This window comes from Neolamprologus multifasciatus, chromosome 10 (assembly GCF_963576455.1).
Source record: "Neolamprologus multifasciatus chromosome 10, fNeoMul1.2, whole genome shotgun sequence".
In the NCBI taxonomy this organism is placed as follows: domain Eukaryota; kingdom Metazoa; phylum Chordata; class Actinopteri; order Cichliformes; family Cichlidae; genus Neolamprologus; species Neolamprologus multifasciatus.
Genome location: NC_140448.1, coordinates 19,727,192 through 19,750,680, shown reverse-complemented (window position 1 = coordinate 19,750,680; position 23,489 = coordinate 19,727,192). Strand labels below are relative to the sequence as shown.

General features: G+C 42.1%; 1 protein-coding gene across 12 annotated transcripts in view; it reads right to left on the bottom strand.

Moving 5' to 3' along the window:
* The window catches only part of ehbp1l1b (EH domain binding protein 1-like 1b), a 28,841-nt gene extending 7,535 nt beyond the window's left edge, over positions 1 to 21,306 (bottom strand). For 2 of the 12 annotated variants that reach the window (XM_085175737.1, XM_085175738.1), the window contains exons 1-18: positions 20,299 to 21,306; positions 16,435 to 16,492; positions 16,260 to 16,355; positions 14,382 to 14,435; positions 14,106 to 14,284; positions 13,784 to 13,902; positions 13,574 to 13,663; positions 11,146 to 11,898; positions 10,136 to 10,201; positions 9,901 to 10,038; positions 9,534 to 9,779; positions 9,189 to 9,393; positions 7,775 to 8,116; positions 6,076 to 7,629; positions 4,679 to 4,951; positions 3,997 to 4,521; positions 3,636 to 3,740; positions 1,153 to 2,328 (exon numbers count right to left, since the gene is read on the bottom strand). In XM_085175737.1, the coding sequence (XP_085031863.1) occupies positions 1,153 to 2,328; positions 3,636 to 3,740; positions 3,997 to 4,521; positions 4,679 to 4,951; positions 6,076 to 7,629; positions 7,775 to 8,116; positions 9,189 to 9,393; positions 9,534 to 9,779; positions 9,901 to 10,038; positions 10,136 to 10,201; positions 11,146 to 11,898; positions 13,574 to 13,663; positions 13,784 to 13,902; positions 14,106 to 14,284; positions 14,382 to 14,435; positions 16,260 to 16,355; positions 16,435 to 16,492; positions 20,299 to 20,402 (6,083 nt within the window). In that variant the 5' untranslated portion in view covers positions 20,403 to 21,306. The remainder of the gene's footprint in view (positions 1 to 1,152; positions 2,329 to 3,635; positions 3,741 to 3,996; positions 4,522 to 4,678; positions 4,952 to 6,075; positions 7,630 to 7,774; positions 8,117 to 9,188; positions 9,394 to 9,533; positions 9,780 to 9,900; positions 10,039 to 10,135; positions 10,202 to 11,145; positions 11,899 to 13,573; positions 13,664 to 13,783; positions 13,903 to 14,105; positions 14,285 to 14,381; positions 14,436 to 16,259; positions 16,356 to 16,434; positions 16,493 to 20,298) is intronic. The other 10 variants (XM_085175740.1, XM_085175741.1, XM_085175743.1 and 7 more) reach the window with 10 other exon arrangements.
* Between the last annotated feature and the right edge of the window lie 2,183 nt (positions 21,307 to 23,489).

The window sequence follows — 23,489 nt, the reverse complement described above, 5'->3', positions numbered from 1 at the left end:
CAAACCTAGCCAGCATCCTTTTCATGCCCCATTCCCTTTCTTTGCAAACACACCTTCATTCATCTCAAGCAACCACATATTTACCCTTTCAAGATCACAAACGTCTAAAGACATTCAAGGACAAACATTTTGATGAACTAAGGGTAGAGCATGGTGGATGTTAAAGCTCACTGTGCTTTTCCCACACTCAGCTATTTTTATGTCATTCCTTGGACATCTTGTTAGGAAAAGATTTTCACAGAAAGTCCCAGCGCATTAGTAGAACCGAGGCCTAGCAATGAGATTATACTAGTTTTGACTTTCTCTAGCCTCGAATACATCACAGCATCTGAACATCAAAACAATCAATGCATCCACGCCACTTGACATTCTGTGAAGCTGCACTGATTACAGAACTATGTAAGTAGACGTGTCATATTCATGTAGACAGCAAAAATAACTCATGCAGTAGATGCACATACATCCATTGCGTGCCTTTTTATTTTCATGCTTGCAAGATTTACTGCTACACATTTGTCTAAACAACAACTGAAAGCCTATGGTTAACTACTAAAAGTTCATATTTGCAATTTTTCCATAGATTTACAGGAGACTATCAATGGGCTACACTGGCACTGAAACACTGAAAGATAACATAATCTTAACTTTGATTATTACCCTCCTCAGTTTACAGTAAATGGAAATAAAGAACTGTTCAACTGATTAGAAGCGTGCTATGTAAGTACCAGTTGGCTCCAATAAGCATGGAGTTTAGGTCACAGTGAATTAGGAAGCTGAGGAGAAGATGGGACATATATGAAGTGTTTAGAGCACTTTGATATCCCACATAAGCCCATAGCCAAGGCTGTTCTTTGTCTGCTCAAATAATACTAATAACTCTAACATTAATCCAGAACAACAATAATGGTCTAATGATGTTCTTTGGAAGGTTGCATGTATGATTCACATGCGAATACATGCCTCTTTCATGAGAAAGACATGCACGGCCAGGCCAAATGCTCAGTGGGGTTTAACTAACGTGATTTCCCCCGGAGTTAAAGAAAACACAGTCCAGAGATCCATTAGAAGCAACGAGCACAACTCTCTCATCTCAGCTCTATTTACTCACCTCTCTCCCTGTGGCTATTTATCTCTCCCATACCCCTTACTCACCCTGCTTCCCCTTCCATGTACAGCTCAGCCAGCCAGATGGATCCAAGATCTTCCTGTCCCCTCTCATATGATATTTCCTCAACATCATCCTCTCTCAGCCACTCTGGGATGGCTCCATGTTTAAGATACGATTTGCCTTTTTTAAGTGATTTGAAGCCAGGATCATCCATGGATTTCTTAACAATACAAACATAGTCCTCAGCTTTGTTGGTTTTAATTTTGGCTGCAGGGGCAGAATCAGCCGGTCTGGTCAATACTTCAGCATTAGATATTACAGTGTTTGCTAGTTTAGGATCAGAACTGAATCCTGATTCCTCATTATTACCTTGTGACCTCTCATCATATGCAATATCCTCTAATTCTACCTCCTTCAGTGGCGGACAGTTGTTTTGTTGGCTGCTATCCACTTTCTGGTTGACTTTTTCTAAAGCAAGAACAGGAAGGGCCTCTGTCCTCCACTGTGGGGTTTCTCCATGGTTGTCCTCCTTTCCTTTTCCTTTCTTCTCTTTTTTCTTTACTTCCTCATTGACATCCTTTCTCTGTTGCTTTGTTTTGGGCTCTGTCTCCCTTTTCTCTTTATGCTCGTTCCCTTCCCTTGTTTCTTCCACTCCATTCCTTTCTTCCTTTCCCTCTTTCATCCCTTCTCTCTCACTCATCCTCATCTCCTTTCTCCCTTTTTCCAACCTCTTTCTTGCCTCTTCTTTTTCCCTCTCCAACCTGTGTTTCTCTTTCTTTGCTTCCTCTTCCCACTCCTTCCTGTCTCTCTCTTCCTTCTCTGCCCTCTTGATGTTTTCCACCTTTTCTCTCTCCTCTCTCTCCCTGTTCCCTTCTCTTTCGTTCTCCTGTTCACTAGCAGCTCTTCTCAGAATTGCCACCAGATTGTGTGCCTCATTTAAAGATGAGCACTCTTTTTTCTGAGCCTCAGAAACTTTTTCTTCTGCAGTCGCCTGACTCTCTGCTATGTCAGAGAAGTCTGTGGGTGGCAAAATGTCCACATCAATGGGAATCGGTGGATCATTATCCGCCTCAGAGGAACACAAGCTCTCCGGATCTACTTCATGTAAACATGGCTGGAGTTCATTATTTATAAGGTGGCATGGCTGTTTGATAGAGGGTTGTGGTTGACCTGCAAGAGTCGATCCTGATGTGTTCAGGATGGAGGCCACTGTCTCGTAGCTAAAGGGCAGATATGAACAACAGGAAAACTGTGAGACAGAGCTCACCCGAAAATGACCTGCTTCATGAGCTCTGAACACTGTGACAGAGGGTCAGACAACATGCTTGATTAAAAATAGTTCCTTCTCAGACTTTGTTTTGGTGCTTTTCCAAAATGCCTTGCAAAAGCACCCAAAAGAAACACTGTTTGCTACAGCGAGAGCAACTCTGCACAGCATACCAATTTTTCTCTTTGACGGGTTTAGGAACAAGTGAAATACTTTCTGGTGGCACGGAGCTGAGAGCTCAGATTGGCTCACAGACAAGCCAGCAGCTACATATGCAAGATGAATCCTCAAAGAGCCACTCAATACTTAAAAACCACATTGGCAAAGCCAGCCCACCACATAATCAAAACAATCACAAAGATCCACTGGATGGTGCATTCTCCAGCGATGGATGCTTTTATATGCAGCCAGTTTAAATGCCACAAAAGCAGTTAATAAACATCAAAATGTTTCAGTACTTCACTGAAGGTTGCCACGCAGCAACTTTTGTAGAGATGAGGTAATAATGCATTAACGTGTAGGCTCTTACATAATGAGGTTAATGTATTAAATGTTTTACTTAGTCTAATATTTCTTCGGTCTGTTACACTACCACCCTTCATTTCTTTACATTTTGCATCCAAGGAGCTAGAATTTTATTTTTTTTGTGTGTGTAATTTTTAAAATCATGATGAGCAATAGTTAATAGTTAGTTTTTTTTAACATATCACAACACTGACCAATGAATCACTGCAGCCTAAATAAGGATCCTAACTCAAGGGATGAACCAGTGTTAGTGTCTACCTCTGTGCACTGAATTATACTTGTTATTAATCTCTGGCTCTCTTCCACAGCATGTCTTTTGTCCTGTCTTCCCTCACTCATCCCAACCAGTCATGGCAGATGGTCGTCCCTCCCTGAGCCTGGTACTGCCAGAGGTTTCTTTCTGTTAAAAGGGAGTTTTTCCTTTCCTCTGTTGCCAAAGTGCTTACTCATAGGGGGTCATATGATTGTTGGGTTTTTCTCTGTATGTATTATTGTAGAGTCTACCTTACAATACAGAGCGCCTTGAGGCAACAGTTGTTGTGATTTGGCGCTGTATAAATAAAATTGAATTGAATTAGACAACTTAAGAAAGAACCAATTTTAAATGGTATCTTTAGGGGCTTCGTTAATGGCAACCCGTTGCAATAAAAGCATATCTGGATAGAAAAACACACAGTAGAAGTCCACACAGTAGCACACACACACGGACACACACAGACACACAGAGAGACTCACCCTCTGTATAACACCCCAACTACTGCTGACATGAAACCAGCAGGCGCCTCCCTCTGCTGCTCTGCAACACACACATCTGCCTCTGTGTGCGCACATTTCTCAGCACTACCAGACACACACACACACACACACACACACAGGTCCATTATATACTTGTGTAAAGCTCTCATCAAACCGCTCAATTTGAAATACCACTGCAGCACAGAGGTTAATATAAAGAAAACAGCTTCAGGTGAGGTTAGTTGCAGTTGCGGAGTAAGCACTTGATAGGCTGCAGCACCCAGAGGAACGTTAGCCATTATAATGCGCATGTGGTGTCACGCCATGCAGCAAACACTGCAAGCAACCATCGCTGACTCACCCCCCTATTACACCTTCCTCCTCTTTCAGCTTCTCCTCCTTCGCTTCCTTGCTTTCACTACTTTCCATCCCTTTTTCCACTCCTATCTCGGTGGTGGTCTCCTCCACAGCTGCCCAAAGCTGTTTTTCTGCCTCGCACACTGGGTCCTTATTGTTGATGAAATGCTCGTGACCACCAGGCACGGCATCGGCTGGTTTCTCCTCATCTGCTCCCTCCTGTTGTGGTTTTCCTGATGGATGAAGAACTTGTTCCGGCCGCAGTTCTGGTTCTGGTTTTGGTTTTGAGGGCTGAAGTGGCTCCAATGCCAGAGTCACGCGCTCTCCAGCTTCTTTGGGGGGAACCTCGACTGAGGGTGCTGATTCCACCCTGGGTCCCTCTGGCTCTTTAGGCTCCTTTTTAACTGCCGGTGCGCTGGGCTGAGCAGAGGGTGCGGCAATATGATGTTCATCTCCATCTTTTGCTTTAACTGGTTGGCTCTCTTGCCTAACAGGCGTGTGCACCTCAGCAGCATCCTCTCCATGTGAGCTAGAAGAGAGGGAAAACCACATGAAGGATATATCCACTAATTGGCATTTTGTACAAACATCGTTAAGAAACCAAACAATTAGCGAGGCATGCGAAGCACAAACAAGAGGATTAAGCAGAGACGCAGACAAAGATGTGCCCCCTAGTCTGTTCTTACCCTCTGCACAAAGGTTTTGTACCCTCCTCGGCAGAGGTTTTTTCAGGTGTACCTTTCCCACTTCTCCCTTCTAGCACTTTCCATAGAGGAACCTCTGCATCAGACAGCCTCTGTTGAGGTGGCACCACCATCGAGACCTCTAATATAACTGCTTTATTCTGGGCTGTTGGCTGAACAGCAGGGCCAGGCAGAGTACATGTGGCAGAGACTTTCTTTTCTGGCACAACAATGTTTGACAGTGAACCTTCGCTTATGAGAGACAGTTGCCCGAGACTGGAGAGAAAGAGGAAAAGTGAATAAAAGAAAGGAAAAACAGGATGAAAAGGAGCAGAGGACAGCCATTATTAATTATAAAAAACAAACAGAAGTAGGGGTGAGCGATGACGGACAGCTGAGATATACCAGGGGCAAGATCACCGATATCAGCACCAGTTATTACAGCAGGATGCAAACCTCCACCAAAGCTGCTCACTCTATGGGCAGTATGTACTTCTAAGGGAACAGTACTGTGTTTTGTATATATTCACTTTATTAAGCTGAATACCTTCAGCTTATTATATAGCATTATACTATATATATTATATATATATTACATAAATTATATTTGTCTTCAAAGATGTAACACATCTTGGGATTAACTTAAATAAAAAGCAGATGTGAAATGTAAAAGTGAGGTCAGAGGTCAAATGTGACCTGATATTTGGATGCAAACTATAATTTAAGTGTTATATATAATCCTCATATACCAGTATCATTTCCTGAATGTTGCCAATACAAACAAAGGCAGCTTATTTGACCTTTCACAAGAGGTCAGAGGTCTAAAGTAACCTTATACTTAGAATCGCCATTGATCATTCCATATATGGATATATGTTGTCAGTACAAGCAGTGGCAGTAAGAAACATAGTTTTAAATATATCTATATAGCATCATTATACATTTGGCCATCAGATCGAAATTTTGAACTTGAAAGTGAGATGATATTTTAAATGTTTATACAGTACTATGTTGACAACACATAGCACACTTGTAATACATTCATACATTATAAATTTTAAGCCTTTTGTTGACTTTCAACCAATAATTCATCTTTGTGTTTCAGTACAGAATAACACACATGGGAAAGCTACAAAAACATGACCTCCTTGGCAGAAGTATTAGGCGAGAGAGCAGAGAATCCTGAAAAAATCACCACAAAGTAATCAGACGGATTCAGCTTCACGCAGCTTTAAGTCGGAAATAAGAGATTTTTAAGATCATGAACTCAGTTTCAAGTTTTGAGTCTCTCTGATTTCATTTGCTGATTAAAGAAGAAGCCATCTGTGTTTACAGACCACACAAAGCGCAATCAGCACGCACAGAGTGAAATCACCACTTATTTCAGAACTATAACTCACCGCTCGCTGGAGTTTGGTTTACGAACTGATGGAGGGGCATTCTCTCTGTCTTGTGATTGGTTGGGAATTTGTGAGGGAAGCTGCTTGGATGCAGTGCTGCTTTTGACCAGCGGAGGGAAGTGAGGAGCAGGAAGTTTTGTTTGTGTCACATTTTTAAGAGCCGTGTTGGCGTGTTTAGTACCAGCAGGGGGCGTGTGTGTGTTTAACTCAGAAATGGACACGGAGGAAACCGTTTTCATCTTTTCTTTGTCTTCATCTGACCTGTTGGCCTCCAGACTGCAGACCGATGCTGCTCGAGCCTCCTCCTTCTTCTTTCTTCTCTCCATCTCCTCCTCCTGCAGCTTCTGCTTTTGTTTTTCTTCATTCTTTTTCCTGTCTTCTTCCTCTTTCACTTTCCTTTCAGCTTTCTCTTTCTCCTCTCTCTGCCTCTTCACCTCATCTTCCTTCTTTTTTCTCTCCTCCTCCTCCTTTTTCTTCTTCTCTGCCTCCTGTATTCTCAGCTCCTCTTGAAGTCGCCTCTTCTTTTCTTCTTTTTCCCTTTTGATTCTCTCCATTTCCTCCCTTTGTATCCTCTCCTTTTCTTTCTGCTCCTTTACGAGCCTCTCTCTCCTCTCCTCCTGCCTTCTCATCTCCTCTTGTAGTTGCCTCTTCTTTTCTTCCTCTTCCCTATTAATTCTCTCCATTTCCTCCCTTTGTATCCTCTCCTTTTCTTTCTGCTCCTTTAGGAGCCTCTCTCTCCTCTCCTCCTCTTCACGTCTTTTCTCTTCCTCTTCCTTTTTCTTCCTCTCCATCCTTTCTATCTCCTTCTCTCTCTCCTCTTTGAGTCGTCTCTCCTTTTCTTCCACTTCTCTCTTCTTTCTCTCCTCTGACTCTTTGAGTTTTTTCTCTTCCTCCTCCCTTTTTATTCTCGCTTCCTCCTCTATTATTTTCTGCTGCTCCTTCTCTTTGGCCTTTTTCAAGCGTTTCTCCTCCACCTTTCTTTTTTCCTCTTCCTCCGCGAGCCTCTTTTTCTCTTCCTCCCTTCTTTTTCTTTGCTCCTCAACTGCTCTCCTCTCCTCTATCTTTTTCTCCTCCTCTTCCTTCATCTTTTTGATGAATCTTTCTCTTTCAAGTCTTCTCTCCTCCTCCCTCTGGAGTTTTTCCTTTTCCTCCTCCAGCTCCAGGAATCTCCTCTCTTCCTCTCTTTTTCTCCTCTCCTCCTCATCTCGCTTCCTCATCTCCTCTTCTACCCTCAGTTTCTCCTGTTTCTCTTTCTTCTCCTTCAGGAGTCTCTCCTCCTCACGTTTCATCCTTTCTTTCTCCTTCTTGATCTCTTCCTCCTCCTGTAAGAGTCTCTTCTTCTCCTCTTCCAACAGTCTCTTCTTCTCTTCCTCATGTTTTCTTCTCTCTTCTTGCTTTAAGAACATGGCCTTTTGCTCTTCCTCTTTTTGCCTCCTTTCCTCCTCTTGTTTCTTTTGAATTTCTGCCTCCCTCTGCTTCTCCTGCTCCTTTGCGTTTGCTGCTCCCTCTAATTGCTTTTCTCCGTACTTCTTTTCATTGTTTTTTTGTTCAAGACTGCAGAACAGATACACAATATACCTTAAGGCTTTATTTCTCTGTCTGTGTGTATCACCTTCATCATCACTTCACATTCTGCAACCTTAGCATTTGTTTTCGAAAATAATTACTCCTGATTGCATCCTTGAATATAAATACTCACCCTGGGGGACACCTTTTGATAGTATCGTGCTTAGAGTCATCCTCTTCCAGAAACAAACCCCTTGATTCTTGTCTCTGGTTAGGCGACTCAAAGATGACATCATCAAAGTCAGGCTCTGGCTCTGGCTTTGCCAAGGGCGGCTTTTCTGTGTTAATGGAGCTACTAATACTCTCACTGGAAGGCTTTTTAACATCAATTTGCTCTGGAACATTGGGCTGTTTAGGAGTTATAAATGCTGCCACGACAGTGGTGGAGGGCTGCTGGGGAGTAGCGCGCTCGCAGGAAGCAAAGGGCCAAGGAGGGGGTGGTGCTATGATCAGCTCTGAGCGGGTCTGGGGAGGACTAGGGACAGAAATATTGGAGGTCAGGCTCAACAGATAAGCAGCTAAGATAACAGAAAGCTGAGAGTGCAGACCAGACCAGGATATCAAGGCAACAGGAGGCAGAAATCAAAGCACTTCGCAAATGTTGGCATATGTTAGCATCATGGAAGCACAATCACAAACAACAAGCAACTGTGCTGCGCTGGGGAAGTGCACACTGACAATTATCACAGTCCTTCATCTAGAAACATGAACAGCAGGCTGAAGCACTAATTTGGGGATAATTTGGATGATCGTTAGAGCTGATAAGCCAATGATCAATGCTCCTTATTAGGTTTTTATAGTTTGTTCCATTTTTGTTTGAAAATAGGACCAAAAAATTGTAGGAGCGTTGCTGTCCAGCAGCTATGTTATCAGTGGTATTGAATAGTTAAATCTGAGTGTCTTAGATGGCTGTTTAGGGAAATATGCTTATTTGTTGTCTTGCAGCGTTCACAGATTTCCACTAAACATGAAGCCTCCACCAGCAGACGGTTACCTTTGTACATCATCAAAGTCCAGACTGACACATCAGACTGAGTCGATGAGCTCTTCTAAAACTCGCTTATTAGGAGCTCATATCTTGTTTTTGTTGCCAATTCAGGTAAACTGTTTCCACTGCTTCCAGTTTTTATGTGAGCATAACAGCTTGAGGTCATTTGGTTAATACTTGAGGTCATCAATTTATTTTTTATGTTTAAATCTCCTAAAAAAAAGATTTCCTTATTCCTTAAAACAGTATCGCGAATTCAAACATACAGCACATCTAAGACTGCCTTTAAAAACAAATCAAAAAGATTACAGGAAGAAGAAAAAAAAGGAAGTGAGCCTTCTAACTTCTTGTCTTTGTTTCAATATGAACAAGTGTTGTCATCTTTGCTGTTTCTCCTGCACTCAGTTAGATCTGCTCCCAGTCCACAAGACACAGCGTAACCTTTGCGGTCTGACAGATTTTCCACTCACACAGCAGTTTCAGGCCAAACATATCTTCAAGGCACCAAACCTTGCAATCTAAATTTATCCCTTCATGTGATATCGTCCCATGACCTCACCTGATCCGCACTGTTCCGACTTTGTTTTCTGCGATGGTCACCTTTGAATCCTGGGCTGCTCTGACTGGCTGAGTGGACATCTTGCTGTGTAAAGCTGTCCCTTTGTTTTTGGGGGAATCCTTGGATTGGTGCAGAGGGCTTGCGGCTGCTTCTTTCACTGCTGAGGTCGTTTCCTCATCCACCTGAGTGAGGGGGAATGTTAAGCCTATACAGAATGAGAAGAAAAGATCAGAACATACTTTGCACAAAAGGAGGAAAGACTGTTTTTGCTTTAAATTGGATATTTTCAGATAGAAGAATGAGGAACATGTCTTTGAAATGAGGATGATTTGCAGGCCAGTGTACCTGACCGACTGGAGCTGGTATGTGCTGGAGGAGCAGAAGGACGAGTTACAGTGAGAGGTGAGGAGAGAAAGGCAGGCTTTGGTAGAGAAGAGGATTGAGCGGGTGAAGTGCAGAGGATAGAAGCAGGACAGACTGGAGCCACTGGGTCACAGAGGGCATCAAGATCAGGACTAGTTAACAGAGGAACAGGGGCGATGTCCCCATCAGCTCTAACAGAGTCAGATTTCAACTTTGCTCCGTGAGCACCTGGAAAATGAGAAGGAATGACAGGAAGAATGATTTCTAGGATGAAGACAGAGGAGAAACACTGAGAAATAACTACAGAACCTATGAAAGATCAGAAATAGGAAAAGCTGCCTTCAATTACCTGACTCTGAGCTAGAGGTGGGAGATTTTGGAAGAGGAGGTACGGATGAAAGAAGAGGGGCATCAGAAGAAAAAGGAGAGGGAGAAGTTGGGCGGGCGACTGACTTGACAATTTGAGGTCTGAAAATGTGAGAATGTCCTGCCAGAGGGTAACACAACCAAATGTTTAAGTTATTAAACAGAGAACAGAGAGGATAAGCATCGCTTTTGTTAAGACTGTAAATACAGAGACAGACCAGAGGCTGAAGCAGAATCATCTGCAGTTTGAACCTCTGGGGGGCGCCGCTGGTATGAAACAGGAGCTGAGGAGAAGAGAAGTGTGAACATAAGAGGAAGAAAGAAAGACTAAAGTTGGTATGAGGAAAGAGTGAGCTAACAACATTATTCCAGTTTAAAGACATATAGAAAAGAGTTATGTACAATATTTTATTTTATTCACTTTATAACTATGAAATCCTTAAAAATGCCTTCTCGGGTCTGGATCTGTATGTGTTTTTGTATGTAGTTTTACAGGGCCAAAAGCTTTTTTTAATTCTTTTCATTTATTAAGCCACTTAAAAATGACCTATGAATCACTGAAGGATAAAAAAGGCACCTAACTCAAGGGATGGACCAGTGTTGTGTTTAAACAGAACAAACCTAGAAAATAAATGGTATCTTTAAACCTTTAGGCACTTTGTTGCTGGCTGCAAAACACATCTTTTCTTCATTCTTATCTCTTCAAATTGTTGTGTATATGAAGAGCTACTGTCAGAGTCAGTCAAGTATATATTTGTAATGGTACATAAATGACAGATGGGTGGCTCATTTAAATATATAGATGTAACTAACGCCTGTACACAAGCCACATGGATTCAGTTACATGAAGGATTAAGTAAACAGCTAATATTAGACAGACAGAGCAGACTTTGAATGTTGACTGATGTTAAATGAAAAGAGGCAAACTATTTAAAAAATGAATATAAGAATGAGCATAAACAACTAATTTATCTTGCTCTGAGACAGTCACACAACATTCAGATGTTTCACTCAAAATTCTGAAATCATCACAACCTGAACATGCATATAGCGTCCTCCCAACACAACATAATCCAGAGTGCAGTCCATTCTCTGTTTCACTCTATAATGTACCATGGGCATGAAGCTAAATCATGCAAAAGTCGAAACAAAATCAGACGGTCACACATCATTCATCAGTTTGTCTGAAGCATGCAGCATGCCTGTCTACCAGCCAGCCTCTCATTACCTTTTGCAGAGCCTGACTGGAAGATTTTTGGCAGAGAGGGAGGCTGAGAGATGGTCCAGGTGAGTGGAGGGTGAGATGATGGCGGTTCAGAGGACGGGGTAGATTTTGTTGGGAAGGAAGATTTGATAGAAAGGGGCTGGGAGCCAGTGGATTTGGGTTTATGCGGGAGAGAAGTAGATACGGTTAGTGAAGACTTCTGTAAAGTGATGGAAGATGATGTTACAATGGGCTCAGGTGATGACGGTGAAGTGGAGGGAAGTTTGGGAGGTACAGAAGAAATGCTCGTGGGAGGTGCACAGGCAGGCTTTGAGGACAGAGAAGAGGGTGTGCTTGAGTCTGCAGCACCTTCACTGCAACTGGATGAAGAATTCACAGGAACTGACACCAGTGAGGCAGGAGGTAAAGGAGACACAGATTCAGAGGATTTAGGAGATGGAGTGTGGGTGGGCACGTCAGGCAGAGGAAAGACAGAAGGCATACTCTGGATTGAAGGAGCATCTGCTGTGATCTGGGAGCTTGGAGCTTTAGAGTCAGTCAGAGAAGAAGCTTCAGGAAGAACAGGATTGGCAGATTTCTTATGCTTGGACCTGGGTGACGGCTGAGGGGAGGGGCCAGGGGATGGCTGGATCTCTGACTGGACAGGAGTAGTGGACAAAGGATGTCGCGAACGGCGTGGAGAAGGGTGGGGGGCAATTGGTAAAGGAGGCCGGGAGTGCACAGCGAGACTGGAAGGACCACCATCACTTCCACTGGCTGCATTAATACATGGAAGGATGGATAGAAGGATAGATTAATGAAAGTAGATTAGAAAAGAAAGAGGAAGAAAGAAAAGAGAATGAAATGTGCATATGAATATGATGCAATGGAATGGCAAACTAGGTTACTCTTGAGATAAGCCTATGAGTATTCTTTCTTAAGTGTGATACAAGAAGAAATAACCCAAAGTCCATTTATAAATCTTCATTTGGACAGTTGTGCTCACAAGTTTATATCTGACCATCATTGGCATGAACGTCATAATAATTTTTTGGGTTTAGTGATTTCTTTGAATTGTTCTTTTTCCAGGGTGGAATAATTGTGCAGTAAACATCTATAACGACTTTATTTAGGATTTTCTCTAATTAACAGAGGGTCAAAAGTATACATTAAGGCTCAAATACACCCCCACAATTATTTGGTTAAATGCTCCTCTTGACCTGATGACCTTTTGGTAGCCATCAACAAGCTTCTGGCATAATTCTGGCTGGATGTTTTCAGCCGTCTTCTTAGCAGAATTGGCAGAGTTCATTTAAATTGGTTGGTTTCCTGGCACAGACCTGACGTTTAAGTGTAGTCCCCAAACCTTGTGGTAAAGTTGAAGAATTTGGAGGTCGTCCTCCTTCTTCATTATTTCATAAATGTTGTGTAATCTACCAGTAACACTGGCAGCAAAACAGTTCCAGAGCATGACGCTACCAACACCACCATGCTTGACAGCTGGTGCATTGTTCATAGGTTTGAAAGCCTCGCCTTTAGTTCTCCAAACATACTTCTTGTCATTTTGGCGAAATAGCTTCAATCTTTGTCTCGTCCGATCAAAAACTTTTTTTCAGAAGATATTTGGCTTCTCCACGTGAGGAGCTGCAAATCAACTTTGGAGCAGAGGCTTCTTTCTTGCTCTGCACCTTCTCAGTTCATGGTGATGTAAAACTCACTTAACTATGGACAGTGATGCTGGTGTTCCAGCACTTCCTGGTTCATAGCAGGCCTGAGCCTTGATGGTTCCTGGTTGTTCCTGAACACCTCAACCACATTCCTCTCATCCGATGGTGACAGTTTGGATTTTCTTTAAGACCTTGGCAAAATGTGCTTTTATACAATTATTTGAACTGATGATCTTGGAATTGTTGTTTAGAAGCTGTTCACAGCTTGTATAAATCTACAACCTACAGCTATGCTGCAAAGAGAAACTGCAAGTTGTATTAAATCATAATCACTAAAGAAAAGCTAATAGGCACTGTCAAGCTAAAAGATACTTTAGAGCCTTCAGCACCACTTGTTGAAATATTTAATTGGAAGAACTCCTCTGTGTCTGAATTCTCTCCAAATTCAAATACAACGTAGTTGCAGCAATCCAAAAAAGAAAACTGTATGAAGCAGCGCTAATGTCTGTTTGGACACAAAAACCTCAGTGTGTTCAATGCTGTCTCCGCATAAACTTCAGTATATTGGTGGCAGTATTTTGCCATCACATGATTCTTAATCATGTTTAGTATGTGGATGAGAAATATGTGGTGTCCAAAGGACTGTCCATTCATGTGGTAAGGACCACAGAATAAATGACACAAGTGTGTGAAATACTGCAATATATATAAACTTAGCTAGCCAGTGAGAGACAGGCAGAGATGCAAACAGTAAGTGAGAGTAGCAAGGGGGGAGAAAGCGCTACCTGAGGATGGCAAAGTGGATGCCGTGGAGTGTCGCTTGTCAGGTGGAGGGGGAGCAGGGCGATTTGGACGGGTAAGAGTGTGTGGGACAACTGGAGCAGCAGAAAAAGGGAAGAGTGGAAAAACATACGGAAATAAAGAACAGAAAAGGAAAGCAGAGGAAAAGGAAATGTCAAGAGGTCAAAAAACTGTGTTGGTGTAATCCTGCCTACCTGTGGCAGTCACAGACTTCTTATCCTCTTCTTCATCGCTCTCATTGAAGTCGTCCAGGTTGCCGATATCTGTGGGTTTGACGCTCATCAAGCTGGCAAGACTTTGCATGTCTTCATCACTGAAGAACAAGAAAAACATGCACCACAACCTCATTACCAACCCCACCAATAGGAAGCACTCTTTATGAAAAAAAAGTGTTTTCAAATGCTTTTACTCTTTAAGCTATGACTCATTTATTAAACTCAGGTTAAAAGTGCTATTGTCACCTCCCTGATGTAGAACAGCAGTAAGAGTAAGTAAGTAGTGACTTAAACTACTCACGTGGCTTTTCCCTCTCGAATAAAGACACATGAGAGGGACAGCTTGAGCGTGGCCTCCACCACTTTGACAGACAGTGGCTTCAGCTTCAGCGTCAGGTCAGTCTGGGTTAGCGTGGGGCTAGCAAACCGCTTCAGGTTGATGTCAGCGGATGCCAGCACCTTACGGTGACCCTTATTTTCCTGTAAATAACACAAACAAGTATTATACACCATATTCTTTGATTTCTACTTATTTCTACTTATAAACAGTTTTAGTCAGGCATAGAGAGATACTTACACCCTCAATGACAAAGGTCCATTCTTTGTCTTCAAATTCATCAGCATTGGCATCCTGTGGGGATTATCATAAAAATACCGACTGTTTAGTGGGACATCCTCCTAAAATTGTATCCACATATCCACACATATGCCAGAGTCTTCAGGTGTACTACATAAACTCTATAAAGTCCTGTGAAAAACAGGAGTACATGCAGTACACTGTTACTGTGTCCAGGAAGGAAGGAATTATCTGGTTTTAATTCTAGGAGATGGTAAGTAGCAGCCAAGTGATACTTATCAAATTCACTTGATTAAATAATCACTAACACATGTGAGCACCTCAATAGAAGCTGGAGTTTGGGCAGTTTCCTGGTCTGAAAGACTGGACTTTGCAACGCTCAGAAAGCTACTTTCAGTTTTTTCCCTTTTTCACAGGGAGTCACCAAAGTAGGTAACTCTGCATATTGAATGTGGTAGCATGGCTTAGCTTTGCAATGCTGTATCTTAAAAAACTACAAGACTTCTGGAACAATGAGATGATACCAGAATGGAGGTGTTTAGCCATATTGCACAGCACCAAGTTTGACTAAAACTTCTTTCTGACAGCTACAGTCTGGCTAGATTTATGCAGTTTATCAAGCACAGCAACAAATCTCCAACAGAACGACTGAAAAAAAGTCAGAATTCAGATCTCATCTTGATTTAAATGCAGTGGCAGGACCTTAAGTGCGCTGTGGATAAACAAATGGAAACTTCTAGCAAAAAAAGAGTAGCCCAAATTCCTCCACAGCGATGTGAAACACTGATAACGTTACACAGAAAACAATTACTTCAAGTTATTTATGTTAAAGATGGATTATAAGCTGATGATTCATGGACTGTACTTAGGACTGATTTGAGTCCTGTGTAAATGACTTTTTTCACATGACTGTATATTGAATTTATTTAAAAGATGGACTTAAAAGCAATTCCAGTGCAGCCAGCACTTAAACATGCATTCTTTTTAAAGGCCAGCAGAGAGCAGCCCCTTTAGCAAAAAGAAGACTGGTTGTTTGGAAGTCTATGGAATAATAAGCCTCTGTTCCCTTGTCTGTGACCTCAGTCAACACTTTCCTGCTGAGTTTATGGTCTTAGATGCTGGTCTTGAGTCTTATTTACTAAAACACATTTAAATTATAGTCCCTTTTGGAGATACAAAGGATGATAATGAAAGGTATATCCATCATGTTTGGCTTCAGAATGCCAAATTGTCAAAATGCTTAGTTCGAAGTTTTACAACAGGACTTTGTTAACTCATGTTTAATGTCATAGTGTCTATATTCATCCTTATATATACTGTTCCACACTTACCGACCGCTTTTCCCATATATATTCTACATCTCTTTTATCCTGAGCAATTAAACTCTTTATCTTTATTACTTCCACACCTTAAATCGATTCGGAATCACCAAACACCCTAAAATGACTAGGCATGACGAGACAGTGGGAGGAGTACCTGCAAAACACCCCCACACAGGAACAGGGTCCAGAGTCACACAGAAACACCCCAGCAGACCAGTGAGAACATTTGAAGCCAGAACCTTCTTGCTATGAGATAATATGACTAACCACTAACTAACCATGGCGTTAACTTGACTCTAAGGAAAGCCTAAGTTTAAACTTTGGCCTAATAAAGTATTCTAAACTACTCAAGGATTAAAAATGATCTTTCTAAAAGGGACTTTTCATAACATTTAGGGCCACAGTAAACCATTCACACAAGGATTAACTTGTTCAAGCCACCCAGAAACAACTTATGCCCTGACCTTTGTTATATGTTTCCCTCATTTATTCAGGTTTTTCATTTACTTTGTTATTACATTGTAAATAGTACACTCTGTACACTGGGTGTTGGTACCTTGAAGAGAGTAACAGAGATGTCGATGTTTTCTGGGACAGGCCACACTACCATGCCTCTGTAGGGGTTCTTGATTCCAGGTTGCCAACTGTGGAGCTGCACAAGAAATAACGCATTAACAGAGCTGTGAGGAGTTGTGTATGTGTTTATGTGTGCGGTGTTTTGGTGACTTCACCTTGGAACACATTCGTCTGTTCCTCCTGGTCCACACCACCCTCAGCTTGTCTGGTTGCCTAAAGAAACACGAACACACATCAAAACAGAAGTGCCATTTTCCCTCAGGCCATTGTATGTCAGTCATACCTAATACACTCTTTGTTCATAAGCAAGAGTTCTCAGAACAAAGTAGACACGATCCAAACTAGATAACACAAGTAAGAGATCTTGTGACTGCTGAATAATAATTCCTCTGTGCCAATGAAAGAACATGATGTGTGTTTATTTGTGAAGATGGTTGTCAGCAAATCTATGCAGGTCTGTGAAGATGTGATGCTGTGCATTTACGTGTTAAAGTGTTAGAGTACAACAAGTTACCACATGAAACATGTTACAAGTGTGTACCTGTCTTTTTGTAAATGTGTGTTTTATAACATCTGTTTCTGTGTTTCTATTGTATTTCTCAGCCCTCTCTGGCACAGGAAGTGAGACAGGAAGCTGCACAGTCATATGACCTAAATTTGTATGACTATAAGGCGTGCCTATGACAGGAAGAGAGGAACCCCCATAACAGGACACGAGATACTAACAAATGCAGACACCGATCCACATAATACCCCTTTGTGCCGCCACTAATATATAGTTAGTAAATAGTAGTACTAAATGTCAATAATAGTGCTATAACAATGTTATATATTATTCATATTTATTCCTTTGTCTGGGCCAGGGAAAGAATAATTCTGTATGTTGTCTTGCAGCACTTTACCGCACTATTTTTGAACACTTTTAAAAAGTAAAACTGGACAACAAAAATATTGTAATAATACAGAGAAAACCCTAACAATCAGATGACACCCTATGAGCAAGCATTTGGTGTCAGTGGGAAGGAAAAGCTCCCTTTTAATAGGAAGAAATCTCTGGCAAAACCAGAATTATAGTGCATCATGGGAAGCCCTGAGCAACTTAGGCCTATTGTAAGTGTAAGTAAGGGAGGGTGCAGAGTTATTTGATCCAGTCATAACTATAAGCTTTATCAAAAAGGAAAGTTTTAAGTATAATCTTAAAACTAGACAGGGAGTCTGTCTCCAGAATCCAAACTGGGAGCTGGTTCCACAGAAGAGGAGCCTGAAAGCTGAAGACTCTGCCTCCCATTCTACTTTCAAAATCCCGCAGTCTGAGAGCCAAGTGCTCTCTATGAGGCAAAGAGCACCGCTCTCACCGCTATGGAGGAATAACTCATAATACTCTTTAAATCTCATTGCTAAGCCCTACTACATTACATTTATACATGAAGTATTCCAATACATACAAAAACGACAGCAATAGTTTTTAGATGGCCCATGTGGTCTCACGTTTCAGTGCATCAGTGTTCAAGTATGGCTGAGAAGGCTTTGTGAGCACATGTGTTTGTGTGGTATGTGTGTCAGGGGGTCAGGGAGTGCCATCAGAAATAGCCTGGTAGGCACAGAGATGCAGAGGAGACGGGAAGAATACATTAAATAAAAATCAGAGACATCAACATTTGCTGAAAGGAAATATAATCTATAATACGAAGATGCGAAAAGATCTATTGGGCACAGTTACAATGGGCAGCGGTGGAGAGTTGACACTGGTTTTAAAGAAGCAAACAATGGTGGTGCAATACAGCTCAGTAACATGTGATTACTGCACACCACAGCTCAACAGACAATAGTTTTCTTATCCCACGATTGCTTAGATGAGTGGTAAACATGACTCGCCTCTGTGTTGAAATGTTCGCATGCAGCGCTAAGTGTTCGATATAAGTGTAGCTGTTTCCTCAGCAAACCTGCTCACTTACTCAATAACATCTCTCATGGTTTGGTCACATGAAGCGTTTCTAAGACATAAAAATAGTCTTGTTGCTAAGTCTTTTATTATGCCTGTGTCACTTCACCGCCTCTGTCAACATTAGTTCATTTTCTAAATGTTGTCTGCGGGTCCTTTTTAAATCCCCCCCCCCCCTCCTGTATTTTTGCTTCTCTTATCCAACCTGATTAACCCTAACCTTTCTTTTAGTTAAAATTGCCACCTTTGTTACTATTGAACATGTGTCTCAGTACAGAAAGTCAATGATCTTAAATAACAGGCTAACACTGAATTAGAACACCCCCTCAAACACAGACACATGCGCACAGAGGGACCTACATGTGGCCAAAGAGTTCACTTCCTGTCAGTAACCTCAGAGTTTAATCACGTTCAAACATGTGTTGATCACCAACACATACATTGAGCACACATGACTGAAACTTTGGATGGATCTCTGGTGGTGTCCTCACTTCCTCTTTACTCCTCCCTTTCCTTCTCTGTCTGTGGTTTCTGTTTTTTCTTCCGTCTCATTATGACAGTGGAAGTTAAAGACTCTGATTTCATCACTCTGAATGTAGGAAGTAAATCACTCAGTCCCTTTATAAGTTTTACACCACAGATGTATACCTGTGTCTTTCTGCTGTTGATCAAACTCTTTAAACCTTTTTGAGCCAGTCTGGTCTTTATTGAGGTCTGCGCTGGAAAGCCGCTTACCCAATTAATACATCATTTAATGTAATCTGAACAGATAAGAAGGTGCAGTGTGGTCCGAACTGACAACTGGGTGAAAGTTTAAAGATGTCGCTGAAGCTGTTAACAGAGGAGATTGCACTTGGGATTTTAAGATTATGATAATGTGTAATGCCACTTCCAGTCACGTGAAAAAGAAAGTTTTCACAGTCCTCGTGCAGTTATGTGAAACACTAAGTACACACAATGATTCAGTAGCTTTAAAAACGTTTAGCATCAATGACTTAAACTGAGCTTTTCTCTGTATCTTTATTGGTCTCGCACATCATTATGGAGCATTTTTAGCTCACTTTTCTTTACAGTGTTGCTTCAGTTCATTGAGGGTTTTTGGCATTTGTTTATACGCAGCTCTCTTAAGGTCCTGCAGTAAATTCAATCAGGTTGACTTTGACTGGGCCGTTGCAACAAATTGATTCTTTTCTTTTTCAGCCACTCTTGATAGATTTGCTGCTGTGCTTGGGATCGTTGTTCTCTTGCATGACCCAGTTTGGGTCAAGTTTTAGATGTAGGACAGATGGCCTCATATTCAGGAGTTCATGGCTGATCCCATGTCTTCAAGGTCTCCAGGTCCTGTCGCTTCAAAACAAGCCCAAATCATCACACCTCCACCACCATGCTTGGCAGGACTGCACAGAGTCCTGTGAAAGCTTTCTGTTTCACATGACTGCATTGAATTAGTTTTAGTTTCCTTTTTTTAATGCCAGTGCCTCACACTTTTGCTGACAAATCAGCATTTCTTTTTGTATTTTTGAATCACATTGTAGTGTCTTTTCTAAGTTTTTGTTTTATTTGCATCAACTCTTTTATTATCTCTCTTTTGTTAAGTAGCTGGCTTAGTTAGCTATAGTCTAAAAACCTTGCCCTTGACCCCTGAAGCTGACACTTTTGACTTATTTTGCTTTCAGTATATCAGTTTGAGTCATATAACGTTTCAGCTTCCAAAAGTTTTGTGTAACCTAACGAGCTTTAGCCTCATAAAATAGTTTATCTAAATCCCAGACATGAACTAAAAACGATGAGCATGACTGAACACTATAGAGGGTCCTACACGCGCATGGTCACAGCAGTGGACATATCACGTCCACGCAGGCGGGGTGGGGAATCGAACCCGCACTGTCAGCTCAGCACATGGGGGGCGCCCTCATCGTCCTCAACGTAGCGGAAAACACCCAAGATATGAGATAAACATCGCCGGGAGAAGGCTTATTATAGCTAATAACAGGCTTCACACGGTATCAGGAGGCTACCCACATCTCCAACAATAAAAATCGTGAGCAAATAGATGCAGAAAAGCGCATTTACTCACCATTTCTTAGTACACTCCAAAACCAGTTCCTGGTAAGAAGCGATGAACTGAAACTTTGAAGCCTTTTTACCAACTCGCTGCAGTCTTTTCCACACCGAAGTCATAACTTCCAGCGGTTAAAATAAAACCTAACAAAGAGGAAAACTGAAGAAGCCCTCCGCCTGACAATAATCCAACTTTGTCCGGTGCTTGTGCTCCTTATAAGGCTTTCTTCTTCCTCCTCTGCTGCTGCTGCTCCTGTTGCTTATAATGAACTTCACACAAGCTGTGACTTGCGCTCATTGGCACCGAGTTGAATCACACACTGACACACAACAAAAAGGACAGCAATGTCGCCATGTACAGAGAAGCAAGAGCCGAACACCGTGAACGGGCAGCTGAGTCAGTAAAGAGGAACCGATTCCGCTCTGTCATTAACACAAGCTTCAAATTAATACGACGAAGTTTCAGTCAGACCACTGCAGGAGCTCTCACTGACAGCTTGTCCCTCTCTTTCTGCCAGTAATCCACATGTGGAGACGGCGCAGCTGACTCAAGCGTGGGGTTGTTGTAATATAGGTCTGCTTCCTTTAGAGTTAGTTAACCCTCTTCATGGGTGAAAGCAGCCAGCAACAGAGAGACAGGCAGAGTCAGACAGGATATGCAAAGACTGATGCAGTGGTATGCAAACTCCTTTATCTTGCTGCTTGTGTGGAGGCACTGAGGTGACAGTCCTCAGTTATACCTGCAGACTTTGATCCTAGCTATCTTGAACAGCCTTATCTGACATTTAACTTAATCAGCCGTTCAGAATCTCATCTCCAGCACGCTGAAAGCACACTGTGTCTTGAAATTGCGTTTTTCAAATTGGGTATATAACTGAAATCACTTTCTGAGTTTCGGCTGCGTCATCCAACGCTCACTCAGGAAAGTGTGCTTCATGTAGTTAGAGGAATAGTTTCCACTGAGGAGAGCCAATAGACTCCAGTCCAGTGTGTGTTTGTGTGTGTATGCGTGTGTGTAAGCTAGGTCAAGGCACAGGGATTTTCCTCAGTGAGAGCAGGAGTGTATTTATAGGATGGAGAACAGGGATTGATGGATGGACAGAGGCAGCTGGAGTAGAGGAGTGTGGGGCAGCAGCAGGGGGGGTAGGGGGGTAACTCTCTCATGACTCAGAGTTGGGCTAATGTTACTCTTTGGTTTGGTATTCAACACAGCATTATACCTCTCAGTACCTCTGCCCAATCCTACTCTAAACATGTACACACACACATACACACATAACAGCCTGCAGTGTCATCTCATCCCCTCATTTGTTAATTGGTGCTCTCTGCAGTCAGTAAAACTAATTTCTGTCTACTGTAAACCCTTGCTGCTATCTGGCCTCTTCTACTGTAGCACAAACATGTAATTTTTGTGTTGTCTCTTTTATTTCCATATCACTTTTGTTTCTCTTCGCCTATCTGGGTTATTTCCCAGCTGTAGGTACTGACCTCAAAAGTCAGTGTATTGTAGGTCTGGTAGTATTATTCCCCTTTCCAGCTTTGCCTGCTGTCACCACCCCTTCTGATATCTATTTGTTTTACTAATCAGCGACTGTTGAATTTACGGTAACTGAGTCATATGATACCAATAGTGATAAAAAGGCTTCTATGAGACGAGCAGTGAGCAGTGGGAAATATGTGAAACATAAAAATTTACATTTGCATTGAGCCTAAAAGGCCAAACCACAAAAACATTCTGGTGATGGATGAGATAGAGAGCATGAACACAGACACACACATGCACACACACAGAAATTCAGCCCAACTGTCATTTAGAGTGACAGAGAGGCATATTCTAACAATATCCACAACACGTGTTGATTATAAATAGAGAACAGCGTGAGACTTTCTTCTCAGACATCTCTCCAAAGCAAATGGTTTTCCCCATGCTGCAGCCATGTAGGATGACCTCAGAGAAGGAGGAGGAGAAGGTGGAGGACTGCAGGAGCTCTCTCTGGACTGAAGACAGCATGTCCCCTGTTGGTCATATTTGGCAATACCACCCCCTGGTTGTCTTTAACCGAATGCAGGAATACTGTTCATATCTGTGGCACACGCTGAAGTTATATTCCAAGACTTAAATGCAAAGTATTAAGAAAGAAAAACTATGATGTGCAAAGTCACTTGTTAAACACAGACACTGACTTCCAAACATTTAATGACAGCTTAATATATCTGCATTTCACAGTGAAAAATGATGAAATCCTCATGAAACCACAAAATGCATGCCTGCATTCACATCTCTGTGAATGCAGGCATGCATTTTCACAATCAAACAACAAGCACGTTGGAGCATGTAGATGGCACAAAATATGCCTGAACAGTGCTAATGTCTCATCTTACTCGTCTCTCTTGATTTTCTTCTCCAGCAGTGGTTGTAAGTTCTCCTGCAGCACAGCGAGTGCAAGTTAGTGTATTTTTGCTTGGAGTAGCAACTTTTGAATGAGTGTTAATTTTTACTAAGTTGCAAAGTTCTGGGGCAGAACGGTGGCACGGTGGTTAGCACTGTTGCCGCACAGCAAGAAGGTCCTGAGTTCAATTCCACCATCAGGCCGGGGTCTTTCTGTGTGGAGTTTGCATGTTCTCCCCGTGTTTGCGTGGGTTCTCTCCGGGTACTCCGGCTTCCTCCTACTGTCCAAAGACATGCAGCTTGTGGGGATAGGTTAATTGGAAAATCCAAATTGCCATTAGGTGTGAATGTGAGCGTGAATGGTTGTCTGTCCCTGTGTGTTGGCACTGCGACAGACTGGTGACCTGTCCAGGGTGTACCCCACCTCTCGCCCTATGACAGCTGGGATAGGCTCCAGCGCCCCCCGTGACCCTGAAAAGGATAAGCGGAAGCGAATGGATGGATGGATGCAAAGTTCTGGATCCCACATAGATTAGGGAACCTTTACACAATTCTCATATCAAGCATGCAGCACAACGAGAGAAAACGGACTTTACAACTTCATGTTTTCAGATAAATTCAACTAATCTAAGGTTAAATTTCAACCTGAGGTTTATAAGAGGAAGAAACTGCCATATAATATTATAAACTGTTACAAACTTCCCCTCTGACATTACCAATCACATCAGGAGAATGGCAAATAAAGCTGTCATGGATATACACACCAGTCAAAAGTTTGGACACAGCTTCTCATTTAATGGTTTTTCTTTATTTTTACT